The 22895-nt window shown below is 39.7% G+C and overlaps 2 protein-coding genes across 3 annotated transcripts; one reads left to right on the plus strand and one right to left on the minus strand.

Moving 5' to 3' along the window:
• The first annotated feature begins 6311 nt into the window (after nucleotides 1–6311).
• On the plus strand, nucleotides 6312–12062 carry LOC124151269 (hemicentin-1-like). Of its 2 annotated transcripts, none has more exons than XM_048383369.1 (8): nucleotides 6312–6392; nucleotides 6494–6817; nucleotides 7439–7696; nucleotides 8613–8727; nucleotides 9611–9753; nucleotides 10281–10580; nucleotides 10999–11148; nucleotides 11714–12062. In XM_048383369.1, the coding sequence occupies exons 1-8, from the start codon at nucleotides 6320–6322 to the stop codon at nucleotides 11749–11751; spliced, it is 1401 nt and encodes a 466-aa protein (XP_048239326.1). In that variant the 5' UTR covers nucleotides 6312–6319; the 3' UTR covers nucleotides 11752–12062. The 2 variants fall into 2 exon arrangements, with proteins under 2 accessions (XP_048239326.1, XP_048239325.1); XM_048383368.1 differs by having other exon boundaries at nucleotides 8613–8870; nucleotides 9496–9753; nucleotides 11714–12059.
• Nucleotides 11813–17792, minus strand: LOC124151272 (B-cell receptor CD22-like). Its single transcript, XM_048383328.1, has 8 exons — nucleotides 17756–17792; nucleotides 15797–16054; nucleotides 14899–15156; nucleotides 14478–14627; nucleotides 14003–14036; nucleotides 13664–13683; nucleotides 12987–13067; nucleotides 11813–11829 (listed from the first exon to the last, which is right to left on the minus strand). The coding sequence occupies exons 1-8, from the start codon at nucleotides 17790–17792 to the stop codon at nucleotides 11813–11815; spliced, it is 855 nt and encodes a 284-aa protein (XP_048239285.1).
• Between the last annotated feature and the right edge of the window lie 5103 nt (nucleotides 17793–22895).

Here is a 22895-nt window from a genome sequence, read left to right on the forward strand (position 1 = left end):
TTGTGTTGATTAATCTAAACGTACTTTTTACCCATCGGGATGTAGCCGACATTGCAACATTATCGAGAGTAGTTGCTTGTGTTTTACACAGATGGATTCTATGTTTATCATGTCCGTCAGCCGTAAGACCGACTCACAACGAAACTAAGCAAATAGGTTTGGTGTGCGATATAGACTGAGGGGTCAAAGATTTTCAAAGAAGATTGGGATAACAGAATTTTCTGAAATCAGATGTCAAAGATACGAATTTTAATTCAAATTATATTTTTTTAAATTAAAACCACGTACAGGTATCCTTTGAGTAATGAATAAGCGCCAGTACAGTTCATTTTTTTATATTACATCGCTAATATAAGATGTTTTCAATTTAAAATCAACATCTGATTTAATCAACTAAGAGGTATAATATATTGCTGTCCCTCCGTTTATGTTTCAACTATTCATTTTGGTGTGAAAATTCGACAAAAAGCTTTATCTTCCTAAGATGTATTAATCTGATGCTTTGAGCATGAGCCTCGTGGAGATCCTGGGTAGAATAGGTCTTCAGCAACCCATGCTTGCCGTAAAAGGCGACTATGCTTGTCGTAAGAAGCGACTAACGGGATCGGGTTGTCAGACTCGCTGACTTGGTTGATGCATGGCATCGATCCCAATTGTGTGGATCGATGCTCATGATATCAATCACTGGATTTATAGATCGCCATGATATAGCTGGAATATTGCTGAGTGCGGCGTTAAACAACAAATCAAAACAACAATCAGTATAATGTCACTGTTGAATGTCTGCCACGTCATAAATAGACGTTAAAAGATGGTACTATTGTTACCCTGCATGTCATTAAGTAGATACAACAAACACTAGCGCGAAACAAAGAGAACACTTATATAGTATTCTGAACATTTAAGATAAATAGTCTATACTTGACAACTGTGTCTGGTGTAACGCACTTCCGGTGGATTAACTCCGTGTCAACGCTGGTGACAATAAATATTCAGATACAGTTTAGAGGGATGCATTATCTCCCGGTTTCGGGATCAAGTATGGGTTGCTGCAGACCATTTTAACCCAAATTGTCTCGGGGAGGGCTACAACCGCAGAATCAGTCGGTGATCAGGGTATTTGAATCATTACAAACATGTTAAATGCATTAGATTAATACATCTTAGAACTGTGTGCACTGAAAGAAGATGATACATAAATAGAAGAACTTATACCAGGGAAATTTGTTCCTAAGATGTACAGAATCAACATATCCAATGAGGCCCGCAAAACCATTCTGTCACCAAGAAGCTTAGTTAAGTCTGATGAATAAAGAGATATTTGATATTTTGCGCTTTGATTTCGTGTTCAAAGCTGCAAGCTCCATGAACTCCAAGTGTGGAAGGACCTAATCTGTAATGACATGTCTGGTATTGATGGGGAGTAAGGGTGAGAAGACTGAAAGGGCACTTGTTGTGATTTGTGGCCTAAAAGGAGAAATCGAAGTCATTGTTAACTGTAATTCTAAATAAAGTGACAAAACCCTTTACATATCCAATAGAAATCTCTGCATAAAGCAAAGTCGATTGTACAATTCCGACTTAATCATTTAAGGATTGATTCAGACAAAAAAAATCCTACAGTTTCAACTTTGCGCAAACAAGATTTAATTTTGTTGTGTTTCGAATCATATTTATCAATGAAACATAAATGCCTTGATGTGTTTTGTTCAAAATGTCCAATATGACACAAGTGTAACATCAAATGGAAGGCTTTCCCCGGTACACATGAGTAACAATCAAATATATATAAATTGTCAATGAAATAGAAAAACCAGTCCAGATTGTTTGGTGTGAAGGGCAATATAGTTCTGAAAATTATATGATTGACCAATGTACACACCTGCGACAATAAACCTGAAGGCCTTCCCCGGAACACAGATGCAAACGTCGGGTCAAAAATGATATCTTATCTGAGGTTTAATGAAAATGTACTTTGGATATGTCAATTGGATATTGTTATGGTAATTTAACAAAGGTTACAGAAACATTTCCCAGCTTCAAAGGTGCGTCTGTGAAACAGACAAAGATTTATCCCAAAAGATAGATATGTTTAAGCTTTTTGTCGACTTTCCACACCAAAATATATAGTAAACGTAAACCGTGGGGCAAAAGAAACGATACCTCTTTGTCGATTGTTCAGATGTTTGATTTTCAATTAAAAATATCCTATGTTAGCAATATTATGTAAAAAATGAACTGTACTGGCGCCTCTTCAGCACTCATAGAAAACATCTACGTGGTTTTATCTTTAAAAAATATATTTTGAATTATAAACTTTGAAAATCAATAAATTTACTTTTTTCGGCACAAATGTACTATATTTCAAACATGGAAGAGGGTTCTTTGAAAAACAAAGTCGGTATATTTACTTTTGCCCCTCAGTTTATATCTCACACATCTTGGCTGAGTTCGTTGTGAGACGGTCAGGCTCTTGGACATTATAAACATAGGCAAAAATCCATCAGAGTAAAACACAAGCAACTACTCTCGTTATGTTGAAATCCTGATGGTAAAACGTTAGTTTTAGAATATAAAACACAAAAGTACTGTGCAATGGGTGTTAAGTCTTCACTTAAAGTAGGATAGAAAGTAAAACGGTTTTTTTAATGCTTGTAGTTTCTTTAGTTATTAAAATAGCGAGAAACATTGCAGTTGACAGACAGGAAGAATATGTGTGTCCTCTTTGAAGTGATGGATTAAATTGATCAGAGAGATCAACAATGACAGCTATGTTATTTCAGTACTCCCTGAACACTTTGATAAAGACCTCTTTGTCTCATTTAATAGCTGTGCCTCTATTACGTGTCCTGTTAGTGAAAGAGTGATATTTTGCTAATAACGAAGAGACGGAAATAACGTGCATGTTATGTTGTTAAAATCCCTGTATTTATTCAATACTGTTGAATACATTTGAGGATTAGATTGTATTACAAGGACTAGTGTGAAATATATTTGTAATTTGGACACAAGCTATTTTTTAGCATTTTGGTATTGGATTTTTAGACATTTGTATATGAAAAACATTTAAAGCTATAATGATAAAGTACGTCGGAATGCCGTTCACTATTGGTGATATGACTGAGGTTGAATTAAAGCGAGAAAACATTTTCATAACCATAAGAAAATCTCTCCCGACTAAATCATAAGCGTGTGTTAATAAATCACTATCAGATAGTAATCATACTAAGTGTTCATGACAAGCTGAACGTATCCTGCCCCACTGGTGGCACCCATCACAATATCACTTGCAAAGGCAAGTCAGGTGTTCTTGTAAAAAACCCAAAGTTACGCCGCAAGTCAACACACGGAATTGCATCGGACATGATTTTTGTCACTGACATTTTTTTCACCGCCCATGGAGACTTTTTATTCTCTGGTGTTGACGTCGTATGTCTTCATTTAAAAATTTCCCATTTCTGGCTTGTGTAAACATGTTTTTTTCCCTCAGCGTTTATGGAATATCCAATTATTTATTGAGTCTTCATAGTCGTCTCCACGGAAGACGTTTGTGTTACTAAAAGAGGTACAGTGTGGTAACGTCAGAGTAGATTACATAACAACGTCAAGGCTATTTTCGTCCTATGTATCTGTCATAATAAATGATAAAAAGTTTAGACACATTCGAAGATCTATTGACTTTCTGTAACGTTGAAGTATTGATACCAGGTCTACGGGAAACAGGTGAGATTGTTCTGTTTGACCCGTAACGTACGAGTAAAGGACAAGGTAAAATCAAAGTATGGTCTAGAAAACATCAAGGAGGTCAAATGATAATAAAGACGATGGTGATGACAATTTGGAAAGCATAATGTTAATTTCGCAGCTCCCCTTAGGATGGATCTTAGAGAGTTGACATTTTGATATCAATAACATCAATAAACGAGAGGATTATCATTTAGTTATACCCTGTTGATTTGCAGTGTGTGCGTATGGTCAAGAGCAATTCTCTATTCAACTGAGGCTAGTAAACCTGACGAGACACATCATCAACTAGCGTCATGCTGTGTGCCAGTCTGGAAATTCTAAACCAGGCCTTTTACTAATCCTTACATACATATTTCCTCTGGAGAGATGGGTTAATATTGAACGGTTATGTTGGCCTTGTCTGTGCCTGACAGTGATGATGTGTTGGTGGCACTACAGGTGTATACATCTCACCAATACCAGTCCGTCTCGTACAATCCCCATTCTTACTGAAACATCCTGGACCTGTCCACCTGTTTTTGAGGGGTTGCCAGGTGTGATGTTACAGCTTCAGTCTATTCAAGGTCTGGCGTCCTCTGTTTGATAGGCACAGGAGTTTTTGCAACAACATCTTGACCAGGGTTGCAGTGTTGCTTGTTAACTGCTTGTTGCGAATGCAGAATGTTAACGAGAAAATTCAGTCTCGAATATCTGATGATTCAATATATATGACACGACGACCATTAACACAGTTCCTAACATTAATAAATGACGCAGAGACCATATTCATATTTTAACATCATACGAATCGATCATTAGCTGTTTCTAACAACACTGATGTAACGTTTTCCCTTGTAGTGGCACACAGATTCTTTGGTACTGACGCCTGTCCTAAGACGGACAGAACACACCAGGATTCAAATTTCATAGAACCACACATTTTTCTTACAACTTATATTTAACCCTGAAAGACCTGGTTGAGTCATTCCAGAATTTTTAAGATAGACATTTAGAGTGAGTGAGTTGGGTTTAACGCTGCTTTTAACATTATTCCAGTTATATCACGGCGTGTCAGCTTAATGTGGGAGGGAAGCCCGAAGTGATGCAGGTTTCAGACGTTTACCACTTCAGTGAAACCCACGAGCACAGGTATGGTGCTGACAAACCTAGAAACATAATCGGGGTGAACCGGGATTAGAACCCACAATCATAGGTTTCTGGCGTGTCCAGGGGACGCAACGCTGCACAGCGAATCGCGGCGCCTTAGACGACTGGGCCACCCGTGCCCCCGATAGACATTTGGAGAAATTAACTAAATGTGACACATTGCTTGTAGACATCAAGGAGTGACATCAGTAGTTTAAGAAACCGATCCTTAAACATACAAACATCATGGATGTAAATAGTTCATGAATAATTTGTAGTGTCTTTTGTCCTTTAATGATGTGTTGCAGGCTAGACTGATACACAAAAAGTCCAAATGTCAAAGATATGGCCTTACCTTTCGCAAACTTGAGCTAAATGTGTTTTACAACAGGCCAGTGTGGTGCAGCGCCGCAACTTTCTCAAATGAAACATCACTGTACGTCATTGAAATGTCACTGCAGGAAAGAACTTGAGGGTGGAAGGTTGATTAAATTATACCGTTTTTTTCATAATGAATAAATCCATATTTGGGTAATTATGTAAAATTTATTAAATACTATTCGTGTCACGTTTTGGTAAAACTATTACCATCGTGAGAGATTCCCCTATATGCCTCTATGGTAAAGTGTGAATGTTCTGAGGTCGTTAATAAGCTTGTCTATCGCGTGTCATCCCCATCTATTTTCAACTACACAGTGATCTAACCCGTGGTGTGTCCGCAGTATCCAATTCCCCAAGGCTACTTGACCAAACTAGCGTTTGAATCAAGGGACCCGTGAACATCTAGGGTAGAATAGGTCTTTAGCAACCCATGCTTGCCGTAAGAGGCGACAAACGTGAAAAGCAACCCATGTGTAAAGAGGCGACTAACGGAGTCGGTTGGTCTCTCTCTCTCTCTCTCATATGATTTCATTCCTTCTGGTTATAGTGCTTCACTCTACATTAAGGATAACTCACGTGAAAGGTATGTACTCACTGTTTCCACTCCATCTACTGTGAAGTATCGCGAACAATAGTCTGAACAATATTTACCCCTACCTGTGCAATTTCAGGTCAAACAGTGATACTACAAGGTTCGCCTCCTCTGCTGTCAGGAATGAGACCTTTCAGTTTACCTGTACCGTCACCGGCAGTGGCTTCTTACAAGGTGCATTGTACTTCCTTAGAGTAATACGGGCGTCTGAACTAGCTTAACGCATATCGTTGAAAGCTGGTCATATCGCGTGTCAAACTAGCTGTCTATTTCACAATGTGAATACGTTTGTGGGTGAATGCGCAATATACACCCGACCCGTTGTACAAGATATAGCTGGCCTACATCTCAACCGCATTTCTTTGTCCCTGGAAGGGGCACGTAAATAGCTGTCGCAGTGAACAGCATTTCTTACACCACTTTAAACACGTTATAAAAGTCACATACATGTAGCCACTCAGGTTTGCAGTTATAATGAGAATATGTATGATTTCATTCCTTCTGATGATACTGTTGTATTCGGGATTATGGATAACCCACGTGAAAGGTACGTGCTCATAGTTTCACGTCTAGCTGCGGTACAGACTTTCGTAAAAGGATCACGAACCATGACTTGAACAATTTATAACTCTATCTGTGCAATTTCAGGTCAGACATTGAGGCTACAAGGTTTGTCCTCCTCTGCTGTCAGGAATGAGACCTTTCAGTTTACCTGTACCGTCACTGGTAGTGGCTCCTTACAAGGAGGACTGTACTTTATAAGAGGGACAGGGGTGTCATTTACTCCTTGTACTGTCAATGCTGGTACCTGCAGCCAGTTCAACAATCTTCCTGGGTACACCTGTGAGTGTGTGAGTGGACAGACCAGGGTGTTCTTCTTAAATATCACATCAGTCAGTACAGATGATGGTGATATCTGGAGGTGTCAGCACCAAGGCATTAACAGTGAAACCATTAGCCTGGATGTGCTATGTAAGTATATCAAACGTATGTACAAAAAAGAACGGGTGTCTGTGGTAACGACACGAATATGAGTAAAGCTAGATGAAGTGACTATATACAGACAAATACGGGAATGCTGAAAGCACTCAGTCTGGGATTGGTATAGTAGAAAACAGCAACCATGTATATTATCATGTTCAAACAGTTTGTTGAATTAATCGTGTATTTTTAATCATAACGTGTTTTACAATGACAAAACAATTATCTTGAATGATACATTATATTTTAATACAAGCACCCTTAAACAGTGCCTAAAATTCAGACTGCATTCAGTTGAACATGTCCTTCCACGTTAAGCGCTTTGATTGAAGGCATTCAACTTAAATATTTGTTTGCTAGCGCCACCACAACAGGTCTTCACAATCTCAAGCAAATTGTCGGAGATCATCACAATTTTGACAGGGTTGTTTTATTCATCAGAATTTCACAACTGTTGAACAAAAGAACAGTACCTCGTTAATGGCAGGTAATTCGTAAACTGGGTTTTCTATATGTATGGTATTTGTATATTTGTCATCTGCTACATACACATACAATCATATACGTTCAGTGTTTCATTCCGTACCACGATTCTTTATTGTTGAAACATAGATGGGCCAGGTATTACCTCAGTTCCCACATTCAAACAAGTAATAGAGAACGCCAGTCCTGGTATAGACTGCAGCAGGAACATAACATACGGCAACCCCTCAACAACAAGCTTCAAGTGGACAGGTCCAGGAGGGTACAGCAAGGACGGGGTTGTACTTGACAGGCTTGTCAACAGGAACCAGGGAGGGATGTACACCTGTACCGCCACCAACACTGCTGGACTGTCGGACACTTATCAAGTCAATGTAACCGTTCAGTGTAAGCATGCTTTTACTCACGTACGACCGCGTTCCTTCAAGCACTATTGTGATCCCGACGTGGGACGACTGATATCTGATGTAAAGGTAAACTTGCGATGATTCAAGAGCGTCTGTTATGTATGAATTTTGTGTTTCTGTTTTGGTTGGTGTTTTCATACACCAGAGACGATTATCTCAAGACATTGATGTTAGCAGTGTCTGTAACTACTTTTAAATGTAACTGTTCAAAACACCCAACGAGATGCCCAGTAGTCTCAGGCGCCGGAAGTCGCTATGCAGGTATGAGTTCCTTAGTTTTGCGATGATCCATTGATTGCGTGTTCAAATCCCAGACACATCGAAAATCTCTGATTATGGTTTCCACCACTGTATCAAACGTCATAATCTTTATTTTCCAGAGTGTTGAGATGCTATTGGGGGTTTGTTTTTGTTTAGGTAAAGTTGAGTAATTAGTTGTCATTATTCTGTACAGTTTTCTTTAGATACACCAAACTCTTGGTAAGTGCCATATGTCTGAAATCACTAATAACATAAATCAAGTGACATGGGTACTGATGTCCATGTCTTGATACCTGTTTTATATCCTCAGTTGTATAAATGTTTCAGTATATAGTTAAAGGTGTTGGCTTATTACATTATTAAGATAAGAATTTATAATTCCTACTGATGTATATAGTGTATAGTTAAATATATTGTTTGACATATATAGGCTACATCACAATGATGTTATACATGTATTGCTCTAACAACGAACTTTTCTATGAGAATTGTGTGGGTGACTGGTGGGGCGGGACATGCTTTATCGGTGTTTGCCTCTTGCGCCGAATTGAATACGTTTCGGCTGATAATCGATACAGATTATTCTCTGGTATTGGCGTTTCATATTCCAATAATGTGAAATCTATTGCCTCCAGACGCCCCATCAATAACCTCCGTACCTACTAACAAGAACGTGATAGAGAACGCTGGTCCTGACATAGATTGTAGCAGTAACATCACACCCGGCAACCCCTCAAGGACTAACTACAGGTGGACAGGTCCAGGAGGGTACAGCAAGGATGGGGCTGTACTAGACAGGCTTGTCAACAGGAACCAGGGAGGGGTGTACACCTGTACTGCCACCAACACTGCAGGGCTGTCAGACACAGCCCAGGTCAACATTGATATTCACTGTAAGTACCACAGTTACTCACAATACATTAGAGTGTCATCTTGAATACATTTAGTAACGCGACAACTTTCATTGAAAATGTGCTATGCTTTTACAGTGTTAAGCATCACAGGAAAATATACATGACAGTCGATACTTTGATGGAATTAGCCTCTGTTCTTTGTCAGTAGTCAGGGGCCTAGTTGTTACAGCGTTCACTCGCCAAACTAAACACCTGTTTAAGTTTAGTTCTCGCGGTTAGTCAAACTGGAGCTGGGAGATTCTTAGAATGATAAACATCATACATTTTGAGCTCGTAGATTAATGCTTGATCTACCAATCTACCCACGCCGAGTTCCCATTTAATGCAGCTGCGGCCCTATTGCAACAGGCACATGGAACATATTTCTCCTATTGCCATTAAGGCAGCGTTCCCGTACAGAGATCAGTGCTTACACGTGCTTACCCTTTTCGCGAACACCTGGTGTTATTACTGATTTTCAGTAATCCATTCATGTAACTTTCACCACTATTTTGCCTTACACGCCCAATGAAAGCTGTTTCGGCGGATAATCGAGGCCGATTCTTCTCCGGCGTTGATGTTTTATACTTTAAGAACAAACTAATCCCTATCGCTACCTACACAGATGCTCCAGCAATAGCCTATCTGCCTCCTTATAACAACTTGATAGAGAACGCTAGTCCTTACATTGACTGCAGCAGTAACATCTCATCCGGCAATCCCTCAACAACACGCTATAGGTGGACAGGTCCAGGAGGGTACAGCAAGGATGGGGCTGTACTAGACAGGCTTGTCAACAGGAACCAGGGAGGGATGTACACCTGTACTGCCACCAACACTGCAGGGCTGTCTGACACAGCCCAGGTCAACATCAATGTACAGTGTGAGTAATTACTACGTTGCAATATCTGTAGTCCACGCGGTCTCAACAGGACTATAATGTATACGTTAGAGTCCAGTTCAAAATATCCATATTCAAGTGTAGTGTAAGTATATAATAGCCACAAAGCCATTTCCGTAGTCATAAGAATATCTGCAAAAACAAAGTCAATTCAGATTCTGACAATTTCAAAATCATGCTAGTTACTGTCAAATATAGTGATGACACCAGGTATCCACGAAATGGTGAGCATGGACAATCGATAACAGTATTTATTGATGAAACTTCTGTACAGTTATCTTCTGCAGGTAATTTTGTATTTGAAGTGACAGCTGAAAAGAGACAGAACTCCTTGCATGTCCCTGTCAGTGATAATCAGCAGAATTTCACTGAACACGTATCATACAGATGAATAAGAGATTAGAAAAAGAATTCTTGATATTATGAAATTATTAAAGATAATATATTCAAACAATAAAATTCTTCCATTTTCCTGTAATTATAAACATAGATCTTTTACATTTGATCAGATCGTCCAAAACGAGATATGCAGAAGGATTTTAGTCCAACAATAATTCGACAAATCAACGACACAGCTGCCATGATGGCTACAGCTGCAGCCAACCCGTTGCCACATTTCACCTGGTGGAGATATGATAGCGGGCACCTGGATAATATAGACGACGCTACTGACTACACTGTATTCAGCTCAGACTTACAGACAGTCCTTATTGTCAGGATTGTACACTCCAGGGACTACGGGACATATGCACTGAGGATGAATAACTCCTATGGGGAAAGTATACTGCTGTACAGACTTTCACCAGCAAGTGAGTTTTATGTAGTATTAATTATTTTCATGTCTACTTTCTGAGCAGGAAAAGGAAAACATTGTCATGTGGCATATATGCATGTCACAGAAAAACATTACCGATTGTCTGTGTTACTTAAGAGTGAGTGAGTGAATATGGTTTCACGCAACTTGAAGAATTTTTTTGGATATACATGTATGACCGCAGAGGACATCAGAATTGGACTTCACTCATGTACTCATGTGGCAATCGACACAGGGTCTTGAGAGTGACAAGCGAATGCTTCAGTTACAAGACTACACCTCACTTCCGTGTTTGTGTACGACACACACATGCATTTGGTTGTGCTGTGTATCTGCCTTTGCCTACGGCCAATATGAACCCTAATGTATCTATTTTTGGAATTGTGTATGCACATGTCACCCCACTGTTCCAGGCAGTGCTACTGGTCAGTCACAACCAGATCGATTCGGACAAGGGATTGGAATTGGAGTTGGAGTTTTGCTGCCTGTGGTACTTGTCTTAGTTGTTATCATTGTATTGATATGGCGACGAAACCATGAACACATTGACACGGTTAACAAAGGTAATTATGTGACTTGTACCCATATGTGTTTAGTTAAGCAGAAGCCTACGTACCTTCAGTAGTTACTGTAAATACTTCAACTGGTTACGTGATAAGTGGTAAAGGTAGAAAGTCAATAAAGCATTAAAACCCTTTCCATATCATATAGAAATATCTGCATACAGCAGAGTGGATTGTACGATTCCGACTATATTATGACCATGTGTTTATGAATCACCATCAAATAGTGATGATACCAGGTGTATGTGAAAAGGTGAGCGTATCCTGGTAGCGTGTAGGCTCTGCGTAACACATGGACAAGGCAGGGCAGTATAGTGTTTACCCAACTGTTTGGTACATTTAATCAAGATGTTGTTCTGTTGACGTGCATGTGCACAAAGTATATTCTATTGTGACGTATTTAGGCCGCGTGTTACTTTGATTTTCCATCCGTTAAGTAATTTTATTATCTGATGACTTGGAACCCATACTGCTCTTTCTAAACAAACACAGTTTTATGTAAATGTTATAAACACATATTTAGGATTACATGCATTAATGATAGGACTTCATGCTCCACTTCCAGATCAAACAGAAAGCATTGAAATACCGTCACAAGGGTAAGATTCACAATATCTCTTTAAGGTAATTTATCAAACAAGTAGAAAGCGTCAACGCCAGAGAATTAACAGTCTCCGTTATCTGCAGAAACAGTTTCAATTTGGCGTAAAATGTAAAATAATGGTGAACATGTTTATGAATAAGTGAGTGAGTGAGTGCTTTTACGCTGCTTTTAGCAAAATTCCAGCAAAATCACAGCGAGGAACACCAGAAATGAGCTTCAAACATTGTAGCCCGAGGGATGGTGTCAATCCTGCTGGGGACCATGTAGGTAGCAGAAGTACCGTAAGTCCCCATGGTCCCTAGTATGGTGGCCGAACTTTGGTTGCTGGCGATCTACAGCCCGTTTTTATACTGTGTCGTCTGATATAATTTGATCATTTTATTGCTCTAAAATTAGTTTTTAAAATTATAATCTGTGATATATTGCTAATTGTTTTACTGTCCTTCGGCGACAGGTTTTTATATATAATTTAAATGTTTAACTTGATCAAGTCACGATATGGCTGAAATAGTGCCGATGTGACTTTAAATATTAACTCACTCACTCACTCACACATTGTACCCATGTTGGGAATCGAACCCGGGTCCTCGGCGCGACGAGCGAACCTTTTAACAACAGGGCTACCCGACCGCCCCTTGTTTATTTATGACTGATCACTGAAAATCAGTGATGTCAACAGGTGTTCCCGAAAGGAAACAATCTGTGTCAAACATCAGAAGCTACGTCATGTCATCAAATATATGGACGTGCAACATTCTCACACAATTGGACAAACTCAAACTCGCTTTTCAGTAGACGAGCAGAACACTTTTAACAATCACTGATATCATTTTCCTTAAATATTTCCTACTCGCTTTTTGTATAGAGACAATAATACAGAGCATACAAAAAACCCGTGTGTATTAAAATGCTGCCCCAATCAAGGCTCCTTGGAGACTTAGAATCTCTCGATAGAAACATATATTGGTCGTAAGAGGTGACTAAATGGATCTGGTGGTCATCTTCGGTGACAAGGTTGATGGCGTGTTAACGTATCCCAACGGCGTGTACCGTTGCTAGTAATATCAATAACTGAATTGTCTGGTCCAGGTTCGATTATTTACAGGCCGCCAGCATATGGCTTGATTATTGAGATGCCAAAGACCACAAGAACCCCTTACCCCTACCACCAACCCATCCCCGCCTGGGTGAAGCCTTAAACAATATCTCGATATAAACAAATTATGGTAACAACCTTTTTCGCTGTTTGCCATGTCCAGTTTCTCATATTCGTTATTCTGAGGGGCGTGCTCATCAAGGCTTGCATAGGCTCCATCTTCAAAAAAAATAATTGAACGCATCAGTAAGATATGATTATCGTGACATTACTTAAATATAACACAATATCATGACCATGAAGAGTAATACATATAATACTAATTAATGTCCAGTAATGTCTGCATAGAAATGGTATGTGATTCGTTCGATAATATTAGAAAACTGCCGTTCTGAAACACATTTCAATCTAATCATTGCTAATGTCAACATGTGCTATTCAAGCTGCATATATGTGTACTTAACAGAGATTAGCAGGATGTATTACAATTAAAAAACCTAATCCATATATAATTGTTAAAAGCGAATATTGTGAAGTTGTGAGTGATCACTGATTTCTTCTGGAACACGTTTAAGTTTAATGACTGATGATGTCCAAGGGTGCTATTTAACCTGCTTATATTTTTGTGTTTTAAATGATTAAAGAGGATTTATTACCATTTCCAAACCTCAAGTATAGTTGAATTACTGAATGCAATGTCACGTCACACTAACGCTGCGTGTAATCTGGCGCAGTATATGTTTATAATGAGATGACAGACTAACAATCTAACTTTTGCGTCTGCAGTGTTATATGTTGGACATTGATGAAGTTACCTTGGTTTGGTGTGCTGTGTCTAGAACAAACCAACAAATGTAACGTTAGAAAACATCATTGGTTCAATACACTTCACATAGACAACCAAAATATCAAATCTCATAAAACAAATATTTGAAGAAAATGCTGTCGGTGATTGTTAAAAAGGGATCTGCGTCCACTGAAAAGCGATTTTGACAGGAGTTTGTCCAATTGAGTGAGAATGTTGTACGCGCATATATTTGATGATCTGACGTAGCGTCTGATGTTTTGGCGGATACTGGAGTCTGATAATTCTCTGTCGTTGACGCTTTCTATTTCTATGATTAATTGACTGAGACAGATATTGTGCATCTTACCCTTGTGACTGTATTTCGATGGTTTCTGTTTGATCTGTAAGTGGAGTATTGGTCCTGACATAAATGCATGTAATCCTAAATCAATATATGTAACATTAACATAAAACTAGATCTATAACTATATCTATAACTGCATGGTTTCCAATGTCTCCTTCGTAAGTAGGAATATTTCAAAAAGTTTAAACTTACAAAACACGAATATCCTTAAGTCATCGCGTATTATTAAACGGCTGGAAAGTCTAAAGTAACACGTGGCTAAAATAAGTCACAATGGAATATACCCTTCTGCATGTGTACCTCGCAAAACAAACAGTTGAGTAAACATTGTATTGCTCTGCACTGTCCACCTGAGAGGCAGAGCCTACACTCAGCCATTTCTTCAATTGCTACCTTTAACACTACTGTAAAGTAACTACTGTAAAGCATGAACGTTTCTGCTCAAAGAAACACATATGGCTACAAGTCATATAATTACCTGTGTTAACCTTTTCAATGAGTTCATGGTTTCGTCGCCACATCAATACAATGATAACAACTAAGACAAGTACCACAGGCAGCGAAACTCCAACTCCAATTCCAATCCCGTGTCCGAGTCGATCTGGTTGTGACTGACAAGTAGCAGTGCCTGGAACAGTGGGGTGACATGTGCACGAACATTTTCAAAAATAGACACATACTGGTTCAAATAGGCGGTAGCCAAAGGCTGATACACAGCACACCCAAATTCATGTGTGTTTCGTTAATGTTTATAACATATATAGACTGTGGAAATGTGCTTTGCTGCTATACTTACACTACACTTGAATATGGACATTTTTAACTGGAGACTAACGTATACATTGTAGTCCTGTTAAGACAATGTGGACTACAGATATTGCAATGTAGTAATTACTCACACTGTACATTGATGTTGACCTTGGCCGTATCCGACAGTCCTGCATTGTTGGTGGCAGTACAGGTGTACATCCCTCCCTGGTTCCTTTTGACAAGCCTGTCTAGTACAGCCCCATCCTTGCTGTACTCTCCTGGACCTGTCCACCTGAAGCGTGTTGTTGAGGGGTTGCCGGGTGTGATGTTACTGCTGCAGTCTATGTCAGGACTGGCATTCTCTATCACGTTGTTATTAGGAGGCAGATCGGCTATTACTGGAGCATCTGCGTAGTGATAGCTATTAGTTTGTTTTTGTATACATAAATCATCACGGACAGAGAATAATGGACCTGGATTATCCTCTGAAATAGATTTCATTGGGCTTGAAAGGCAAAATAGTGGTGAAAATAGCATGAATATACTGCTGAAAATCAGTGATAACACCAGGTGTTCGCGAAAAGGGTAAGCACCGACCTCTGTACGTGAACTCTGCCATCAACGCAAAAGGAGACACATGTTCCCTGTGCCTGTTGCAGTGGGGTCAAGCTTGTAGTAAAGAGGAACTCGGCTAGGGCAGATTGGTAGACCAAGAAGAATCCAGTGGTTTAATTAAACACCACTCTATTGGTCTTCGAGCTCAAAATGTATGATATTTATCAGTTTTAAGAATCTCACAGTTTCATTTAGACAAACGGCAAGTGCTAAACTTGAACAGATGTGAGTGAATGCTGTAACAACCAGGCTACCCCATGATGAGGTACAGAAGCTGATGACAACAAAGCCTCGACTGTCCTGAATATTTCCATGAGAACTGCACAATGCTGCTAAACATTGTAAACGCATAGCCCATTTTCAATTAAAGTTGATGGGGCACTAAATGTATTCAAAACATGCTTATACATTGTTAGAGGTTGTGATACTGACACTGCACATTGATGTTGGCCTGGGCCGTATCCGACAGTCCTGCAGTGTTGGTGGCAGTACAGGTGTACATCCCTCCCTGGTTCCTGTTGACAAGCCTGTCTAGTACAGCCCCATCCTTGCTATACTCTCCTGGACCTGTCCACCTGTAGCGTGTTGTTGAGGGGTTGCCGGGTGTGATGTTACTGCTGCAGTCTATGTCAGGTCTAGCGTTCTCTATCACGTTCTTGTTGGTAGGTACGGTGATTATTGCTGGGGCGTCTGGTGGAAATAGATTTCACATCATTGGATTAAAAATCCCACCAATACCAGAGAATAAACTGTCTCGGTCATTTTGAAACCTACTCAATTATTAATGCTAATGTTAATGCATAGGAAAATGTTACTAGGTACATGTAAGAATAAAAAGAGATACTGCTACCACCAATGGCTTTGGATCATTTTTCTCAGGTGTTTGAAAACCCACACCATAATACACTGAACCAAATTAAAAACTTCACAATCCTAAAATTTTAACATTTTGACCAGTTACCATTGTGGGCCCTTATTGTGTATTTAAACAGTAATGGCCACGTATTGTCTTCAGATAACACCCGTTTTTGTGCATGTGAATCAATCAAAATCATGTGCACAGCACTATAGTGACAAAAGTGTTTTTTCACGTGCAACTGGTCACGTGGCCATAATACCGCATGTGTTTTCAGACATACTTGTTAGCAGTCATTAAGAAAAAATGAAAAACACAAGAAAACAAAAGTCTTTACGGCCATTTGTCATGCCACGCCTTTCAAATGTGCAACGTGAAAGTGCCATCGGCATGTTGCAGACGGGAACGTCAGTAGCTGAAGTCGCAAGGACGATGGGTTGTAGTCGACGGACTGTTTATGATTTACAGACGCGTCTACAGCAAACGGGTACCACCGCTGATCGCCCTCGGCCAGGTCGATCACGTGTGACGTCACATGCAGAGGATCGTCAGATTGTCTTACGTCACCTCCGTAACCGATTTTTGACGGCTACATCAACCAGAAATGAACTGTTTAGGGGTAGACTGAGTGCGCAAACTGTTCGAAACCGTCTGAGAACTGCTCACCTTCAAGCACGACAGCCATACTGCGGGCCGATTCTGACGTCAATTGTGGGCACAGCGACACTTACGATGGACTCAGAGGAATTGGAATCAAGTTGTCTTCAGTGATGAATCCCGATTTAATCTTCGATTTGCTGATGGTAGGGCGAGAGTGTGGAGGTGCCGTCATGAACGTTACGCCCAGTGTTGTGTACAGGAAGTTGACAGATTTCGAGGCGGAAGTGTGATGGTGTGGGGTGCTTTCTGTGGCAATTCACGTTCCAGGCTTCTTGTCATCCGTGGCAACCTCAACGCTGCTGCTTACCGCGACCAGGTACTGGCACCAGAACTTCTGCCTTTAATGGCAGCTCATGGACCCGGTTTGATCTTCCAACACGACGATGCCAGACTCCACACAGCAATTTTGACAAGGAATTTCCTTCAGAATGCGGGAGTCAACGTCATGGACTGGCCGTCAAGGTCTCCCGACCTCAATCCCATCGAACACGTCTGGGATGCTCTTGGCAGAAGTCTGCGCACTCTCCAGAACCAACCACAGAATTTGCAAGAGATTGGCACCATTTTGCAGCAACAATGGCGTCGTCTTCCAAAACATGTGTTCACAAGCATCACAAGGTCTATGCGGAAGCGTTGTGTGGCAGTTGTCAACGCACATGGTGGCCATACACGCTACTGAAATTGTGTGCCATCAGATTCTCTTGCTTGGGACTTATGATTTGATTTGATATTCCACAACTTTACAGCCTACAGCCTAAATGCAATTAAAAGAGCAGACAGAGGACGATTCTCGGGATTTTTAATTGTGATTGTGAAAAAATCCATCAGTGTCTATGTGAAATGGTCCAGAATTGCAGACAATGCTATATTTTTACCTTTAGATAAAAGTGCATTTAATCTTGAGAAAGACATTCTTATTTGCTGTGTATATGTCAATCCTCCAGGATCAAGTTGGTTTAATAACAGACAAACTAAGTGTGGTTTGACCTATTCTTCAACTCACTTATAGAAGTTATTGGGTCACTTAACAGAGATATACACATCCTCATAGGCGGGGATTTCAACGCCCGGACTGGGACACTGTCTGATCAAATTGATGATGATATCGCCGAGGTTTAAGGTGACGAGAATATGTCAGTTATGTCTGATAGTACCAACATGGATAGAGTGTCATGTGATAACATTGTAAACAATGCCGGAAAATATCTTGTCAATATGTGTGCCGCTCTCGATATGTCTATTCTAAATGGTCGCTGTGGTACGGATTTAGGTATAGGTGATTATACTGACATCGGTCACTCAGGCTCCAGTGTAATTGACTACATTATTGTATCCAACAGTCTATTCTTCCACTGTAACACATTTGATATTGTGTCCAGGGCAGAATCCTCACACCTTCCACTATCTTGTTCATTTCAAGCACGTGATCAGGAGATTCCCGTTGAGACAGCAAGGGCCGCACGTGCGCCTCGTGAAAACTGCCACTATGTGTGGGACATGGCGAAACTACAACAGTTCAGGGATAATCTTGTACTGCCACATGTTGTTGATTGTTTTGAACAATGTACTCTGTTACTACCAGATTATATAGATGATGCTATTAACTCATTCACGGACACCATTTGTACAGCTGCTCAGTGCATGAAAAGGACTTGTAAGTCTCGCGACAGTCACACACAGCCCTGGTTTGATAGCGTGTGTCGGTACTACAGGTGGGAGAGAGAGAGGTGTCTCAGAATATATAGACATCTTAAAAATGATAGCACCTTAGTTAGTTATTTAAAATCAAGAAATACTTATACAAGTTTATTTCGTGAAAAGAAAAGTCATAATGAATATATGCGTAATAAGGTTTTATATAGTCTTCTAAATAGTAAATGTTTCTGGTCTACCATAAGAGGATTATCTCAGAGTGTGGCAACTCGTGTACCTAACATATCACTAGAACAATGGGTCGATCATTTTAAAGATGTGTTTGACAATCCAAGAGATGAAGATATGGTTAACACCGACACGACTATTAATGATAGTCATGATGATATGAGTTGCTATATTCTGGACTTCCCCATTTCACAAGAGGAGGTGCTATGTGCCATCACCTCTTTGAAAATTGATAAATCCGGAGGAAATGACCACCTCATTTCAGAATTTTTTAAATATGATATTTTAGTCCCGTATCTTACAGTGTTGTTTAATAAGTTGTTTGATAATGCATACTTTCCTGAATCTTGGTCTTTGGGAATTATTGTTCCGATACATAAGCGAGGAGACATCCATTCCCCATCCAACTATAGGGGTATATCAGTCCTTAGTGCGCTGAGTAAGTTGTATGTTTCTATTTTGAACAGAAGGGTCACTTCTTGGTGTGAGGTCTATGGTAAAATTGCAGAGTCCCAGGCTGGTTTTCGTCATGATTACTCCACCATAGATAATATCTTTATATTACAGTGTATTATCGAGAGATTTATCAGTAAGCGTTAGGGTAGGGTATATGGTTTGTTTGCCGATTTTGCAAAAGCCTTCGACAGTGTAAACTGGATGAAATTATGGTCAGTACTAGCTAATAAAGGTGTAGCTGGCAAAATGATAAAAGCTATACGGTCTATTTATACAGCTGTTAAGGCCAGTGTTAAATTTAAACATACATTTTCTGAAATGTTTCAGTTTTCAAGAGGAGTACGTCAGGGTTGTGTGTTAAGCCCCCTTTTATCCTCGATGTTTATTAACGGACTAGCTGCTGAAGTTGAACAGAATTCTGGACCAGGAATACAACTTCATCCTGATATTACAGAGTTATTATTTGCAGACGATATTATTTTAATCGCAGATACTATAGGTGGACTTCAGAAGCGTATTGATGTTCTAGAAAAATATTGTAATGATTATGATCTAGATGTCAATTTTGATAAAACCAAGGTGGTTGTTTTTACGAAAGGTGGAGTGTTGTCAAGATAAAGAGATTTGGTACTATAAAGGTCTAAAGTTGGAGTGTGTGTCTTCCTATAAATATTTGGGCGTTACTTTCACGAGAAGCCTGTCCTGGTCAAGTCATTTTTCTAATGTTGGTGTACAGGGGAAAAAAGCAATGTTTGGAATTTTAAAGTCATTGATAAAATTACATCCTCTTCGATATGACTTATATTCTAAAATATTTGATATGAAAATAGTCCCAACTTTGCTCTATGGATCCGAAGTCTGGGTTCTACACCAGAATGATGAAATGGAAACTTTACATACATTGGCATGCAAGCGCTTTTTAGGTGTCAAATCGTCAACACCCAACAACATGGTTCGAGGTGAATGTGGGCGGTATCCATTATATCTTTATGCATACAAAAGAGTTATTGGTTATTGGATAAGGTTATTGAGTATGTCCGATTGTCACTTTCCAAAGAAATCTTATTATATGAGGGTTCAGGCAGAAAGTAATGGTAAAATTAATTGGGTCTCAAAAGGTAAATCTTTATTGTTCGGTTTGGGTTTTGGCTCTGTATGGGAAAACCAGTGTATAAGTCATCCTCATTCGTTTTGGACAGAATTTATGTCGCTTCTGAAATGTAGTTATGAACAGGATTGGCATAGTCTTCTGGTAAAGGGTAGTAAATCTTTCTCTTATTCTCTATTCAAGGTATCGTTTGGTACAGAGTTGTATCTTAGCTGTGTGACCGTCAGTAAATTGAGAGTGGCGCTAGCTCGGTTTAGATGTTTTTGGCATCAGCTGTGTGTTGAAACTGGGAGATATGCTGCTATCCCACGTAACAGAAGACTATGTTGTGTTTGTAATGCTGGGTATGTGGAGGACGAGTATGATTTTTTGCTAGTTTGCTCCGGTTATAACAAGCTACACGTGGATCACTTACCACAAAAATTTTATGAATATCCGACAATACAAAAATTTAATATCATTATGTCTACAACTGATTGTAAATTAATTGAACGTCTAGCTATCTATATCTATCAAGCGATGTCACTTCGTAGTACATTATTGTCACAACAATAACAACTGTGTACATCACGTCCATTGTCATACAAATGGAACCATGGGCCGATGGCCTACACTTACGAAAATAAACCGAATTGAATTGAATTGACTTATGATTTAAACTGTTGATGTTATTACCGAATACCGTAGGTGCTTGGAACAAATTATGGTTACCAGCGTTACCATTAAAATCCTTCTGTGGACATTAATGATTAAAAATTACCTTCTCTGATACATTTGTCCGTTGTATATCATATATGGGATTACTTTTAAAAATGTGAAGTTTTTAATTTGACTCAGCATATAACCAACAAATTTATAAATAACCGACTCTCTTGAATCATTGCAAATTTACATCCGGTACATGCCGTCCCATGTCGGTATAACAATAGTGCTTGAAGGTCGAGGTCATAGAATATGTGTTGTCGATGTTGGGGGGTTGCTGGGTGTGATGTTAATGCTACAGTCTATACCAGGACTGGCGATCTCTATTACCTGTTTGTTTGTGGAGACAGAGGTAATACCTGGCCCATCTATGTTTCAACAACCAAGTATAGTGCAAGGGAATTAAAAAGTAGAAGTATATATATTAAGTACATTGAGTGCTGTCGAAAGGTGCCTGTCTGTCTTATGAATGCCTACAGGGTAAGGCCGCTTTTATTTAAAACACAACTTACATAATTTTTCAATATAATTGTTTTGTATAGACGCAACATGTTATAATTAAACGGAAATGATTAAGTCAACAAACCTGACGGTTGTTCACTGATAATATTACATGGTTACCACACACATACGTTTTGTTGATTAGCTTGATATACTAGTACTTACATAGTACATCCAGGCTTATGGTGTTACTGTTGATAGCGCTGTACTGACACCTCCAGGTACCCTCATCATCTGTACTGACTGATGTGATATTCAAGTAGAATACCCGCGTTTGTCCACTCACACACTCACAGGTGTACCCAGGAAGAGTGCTGAACTCTCTGCAGGTACCAGCATTGACAATACACGGAGCGTTTAATGATCTTCCTGTTACTGTTTGGAACGACAGTCCTCCTTGTAAGGAGCCTCTACCGGTGACAGAACAGGTAAACAGAAAGGTCTCATTCCTGACAGCAGAGGGGGACGAACCTTGTAGCCTCAATGACTGACCTGAAATTGCACAGATAGAGCTGTAAATTGTTCAGGTCATGGTTCGTGGTCCTTTTACGAAAGTCTGTATCGCAGCGAGACGTGAAACTATGAGCACATGCCTTTCGAGTGGGTTATCGATTATGCCGAATACAACACTATAATCAGAAGGAATGAAATCATACATAGTCTCATTATAACAGTGAACTAGTGGCTACAGGTATGTGACTTTTATAACGTGTTGAAAGTGGTGTAAGTAACGTTGTTCACTGCGACAGCTATTTACGTGCCCCTTACAGGGACAAAGAAATGCGGTTGAGATGCTATGTCTTGTACAACGGGTCGGGTGTATCTTGCACAATCACCCACGAATGTATTCACATTGTGATATAGACGGCTAGTTTGACACTCGATATGACCAGCTTTCAACGATATGCGTTAATCTAGTTCAGACACACGTGTTACTCTAAGGAATTATAATGCTCCTTGTAAGGAGCCACTACCGGCGACGGTACAGGTAAACTGAAGGGTCTCATTCCTGACAGCAGAGGAGGGCGAACCTTGTAGTATCACTGTTTGACCCAAAATTGCACAAGTAGGGGTATATATTGTTCAGACTATTGTTTGCATCACAGCTGGATTCGAAACGGTGAGTACATACCCTTCACGTGAGTTATCCTTAATGCTGAGTGAAGCACTATAACCAGAAGGAATGAAATCATGTATGTTTCCATAGTGACAGCAAGTCTTAATGTCTACATACATGGGACATATGTAACGTGTTGAAAGTGATGTTGGGAGCTGGGATAGCTATTTTCTTCCTTCTTCTGGGGAAAAGGAAGTAAGTTGAGTTGTCTAGGCCAGTTATAGCGTGTACAATGGGTCGGATGTGTATG

This window comes from Haliotis rufescens, unplaced genomic scaffold, assembly GCF_023055435.1.
Source record: "Haliotis rufescens isolate VD_foot unplaced genomic scaffold, xgHalRufe1.0.p SCAF_47, whole genome shotgun sequence".
NCBI classification, from domain to species: Eukaryota; Metazoa; Mollusca; class Gastropoda; order Lepetellida; family Haliotidae; genus Haliotis; species Haliotis rufescens.

Bases quoted from the DNA above. Each gene is read 5' to 3' on its own strand.
- LOC124151269 (XM_048383368.1), top strand. From the start codon at position 6,320: ATGAGAATATGTATGATTTCATTCCTTCTGATGATACTGTTGTATTCG. The intron at 6,393-6,493 runs GTACGTGCTCAT...GTGCAATTTCAG, and splicing joins ATGGATAACCCACGTGAAAG to GTCAGACATTGAGGCTACAA. The intron at 6,818-7,438 runs GTAAGTATATCA...GTTGAAACATAG, and splicing joins CATTAGCCTGGATGTGCTAT to ATGGGCCAGGTATTACCTCA.
- LOC124151272 (XM_048383328.1), bottom strand. From the start codon at position 17,792: ATGTCTTTCTCAAGATTAAATGCACTTTTATCTAAAG. The intron at 16,055-17,755 runs GTAAAAATATAG...TATTTCCACCAG, and splicing joins AAATGCACTTTTATCTAAAG to ACGCCCCAGCAATAATCACC. The intron at 13,684-14,002 runs GTAAGATGCACA...GGTTTGTTCTAG, and splicing joins ATCGAAATACAGTCACAAGG to ACACAGCACACCAAACCAAG.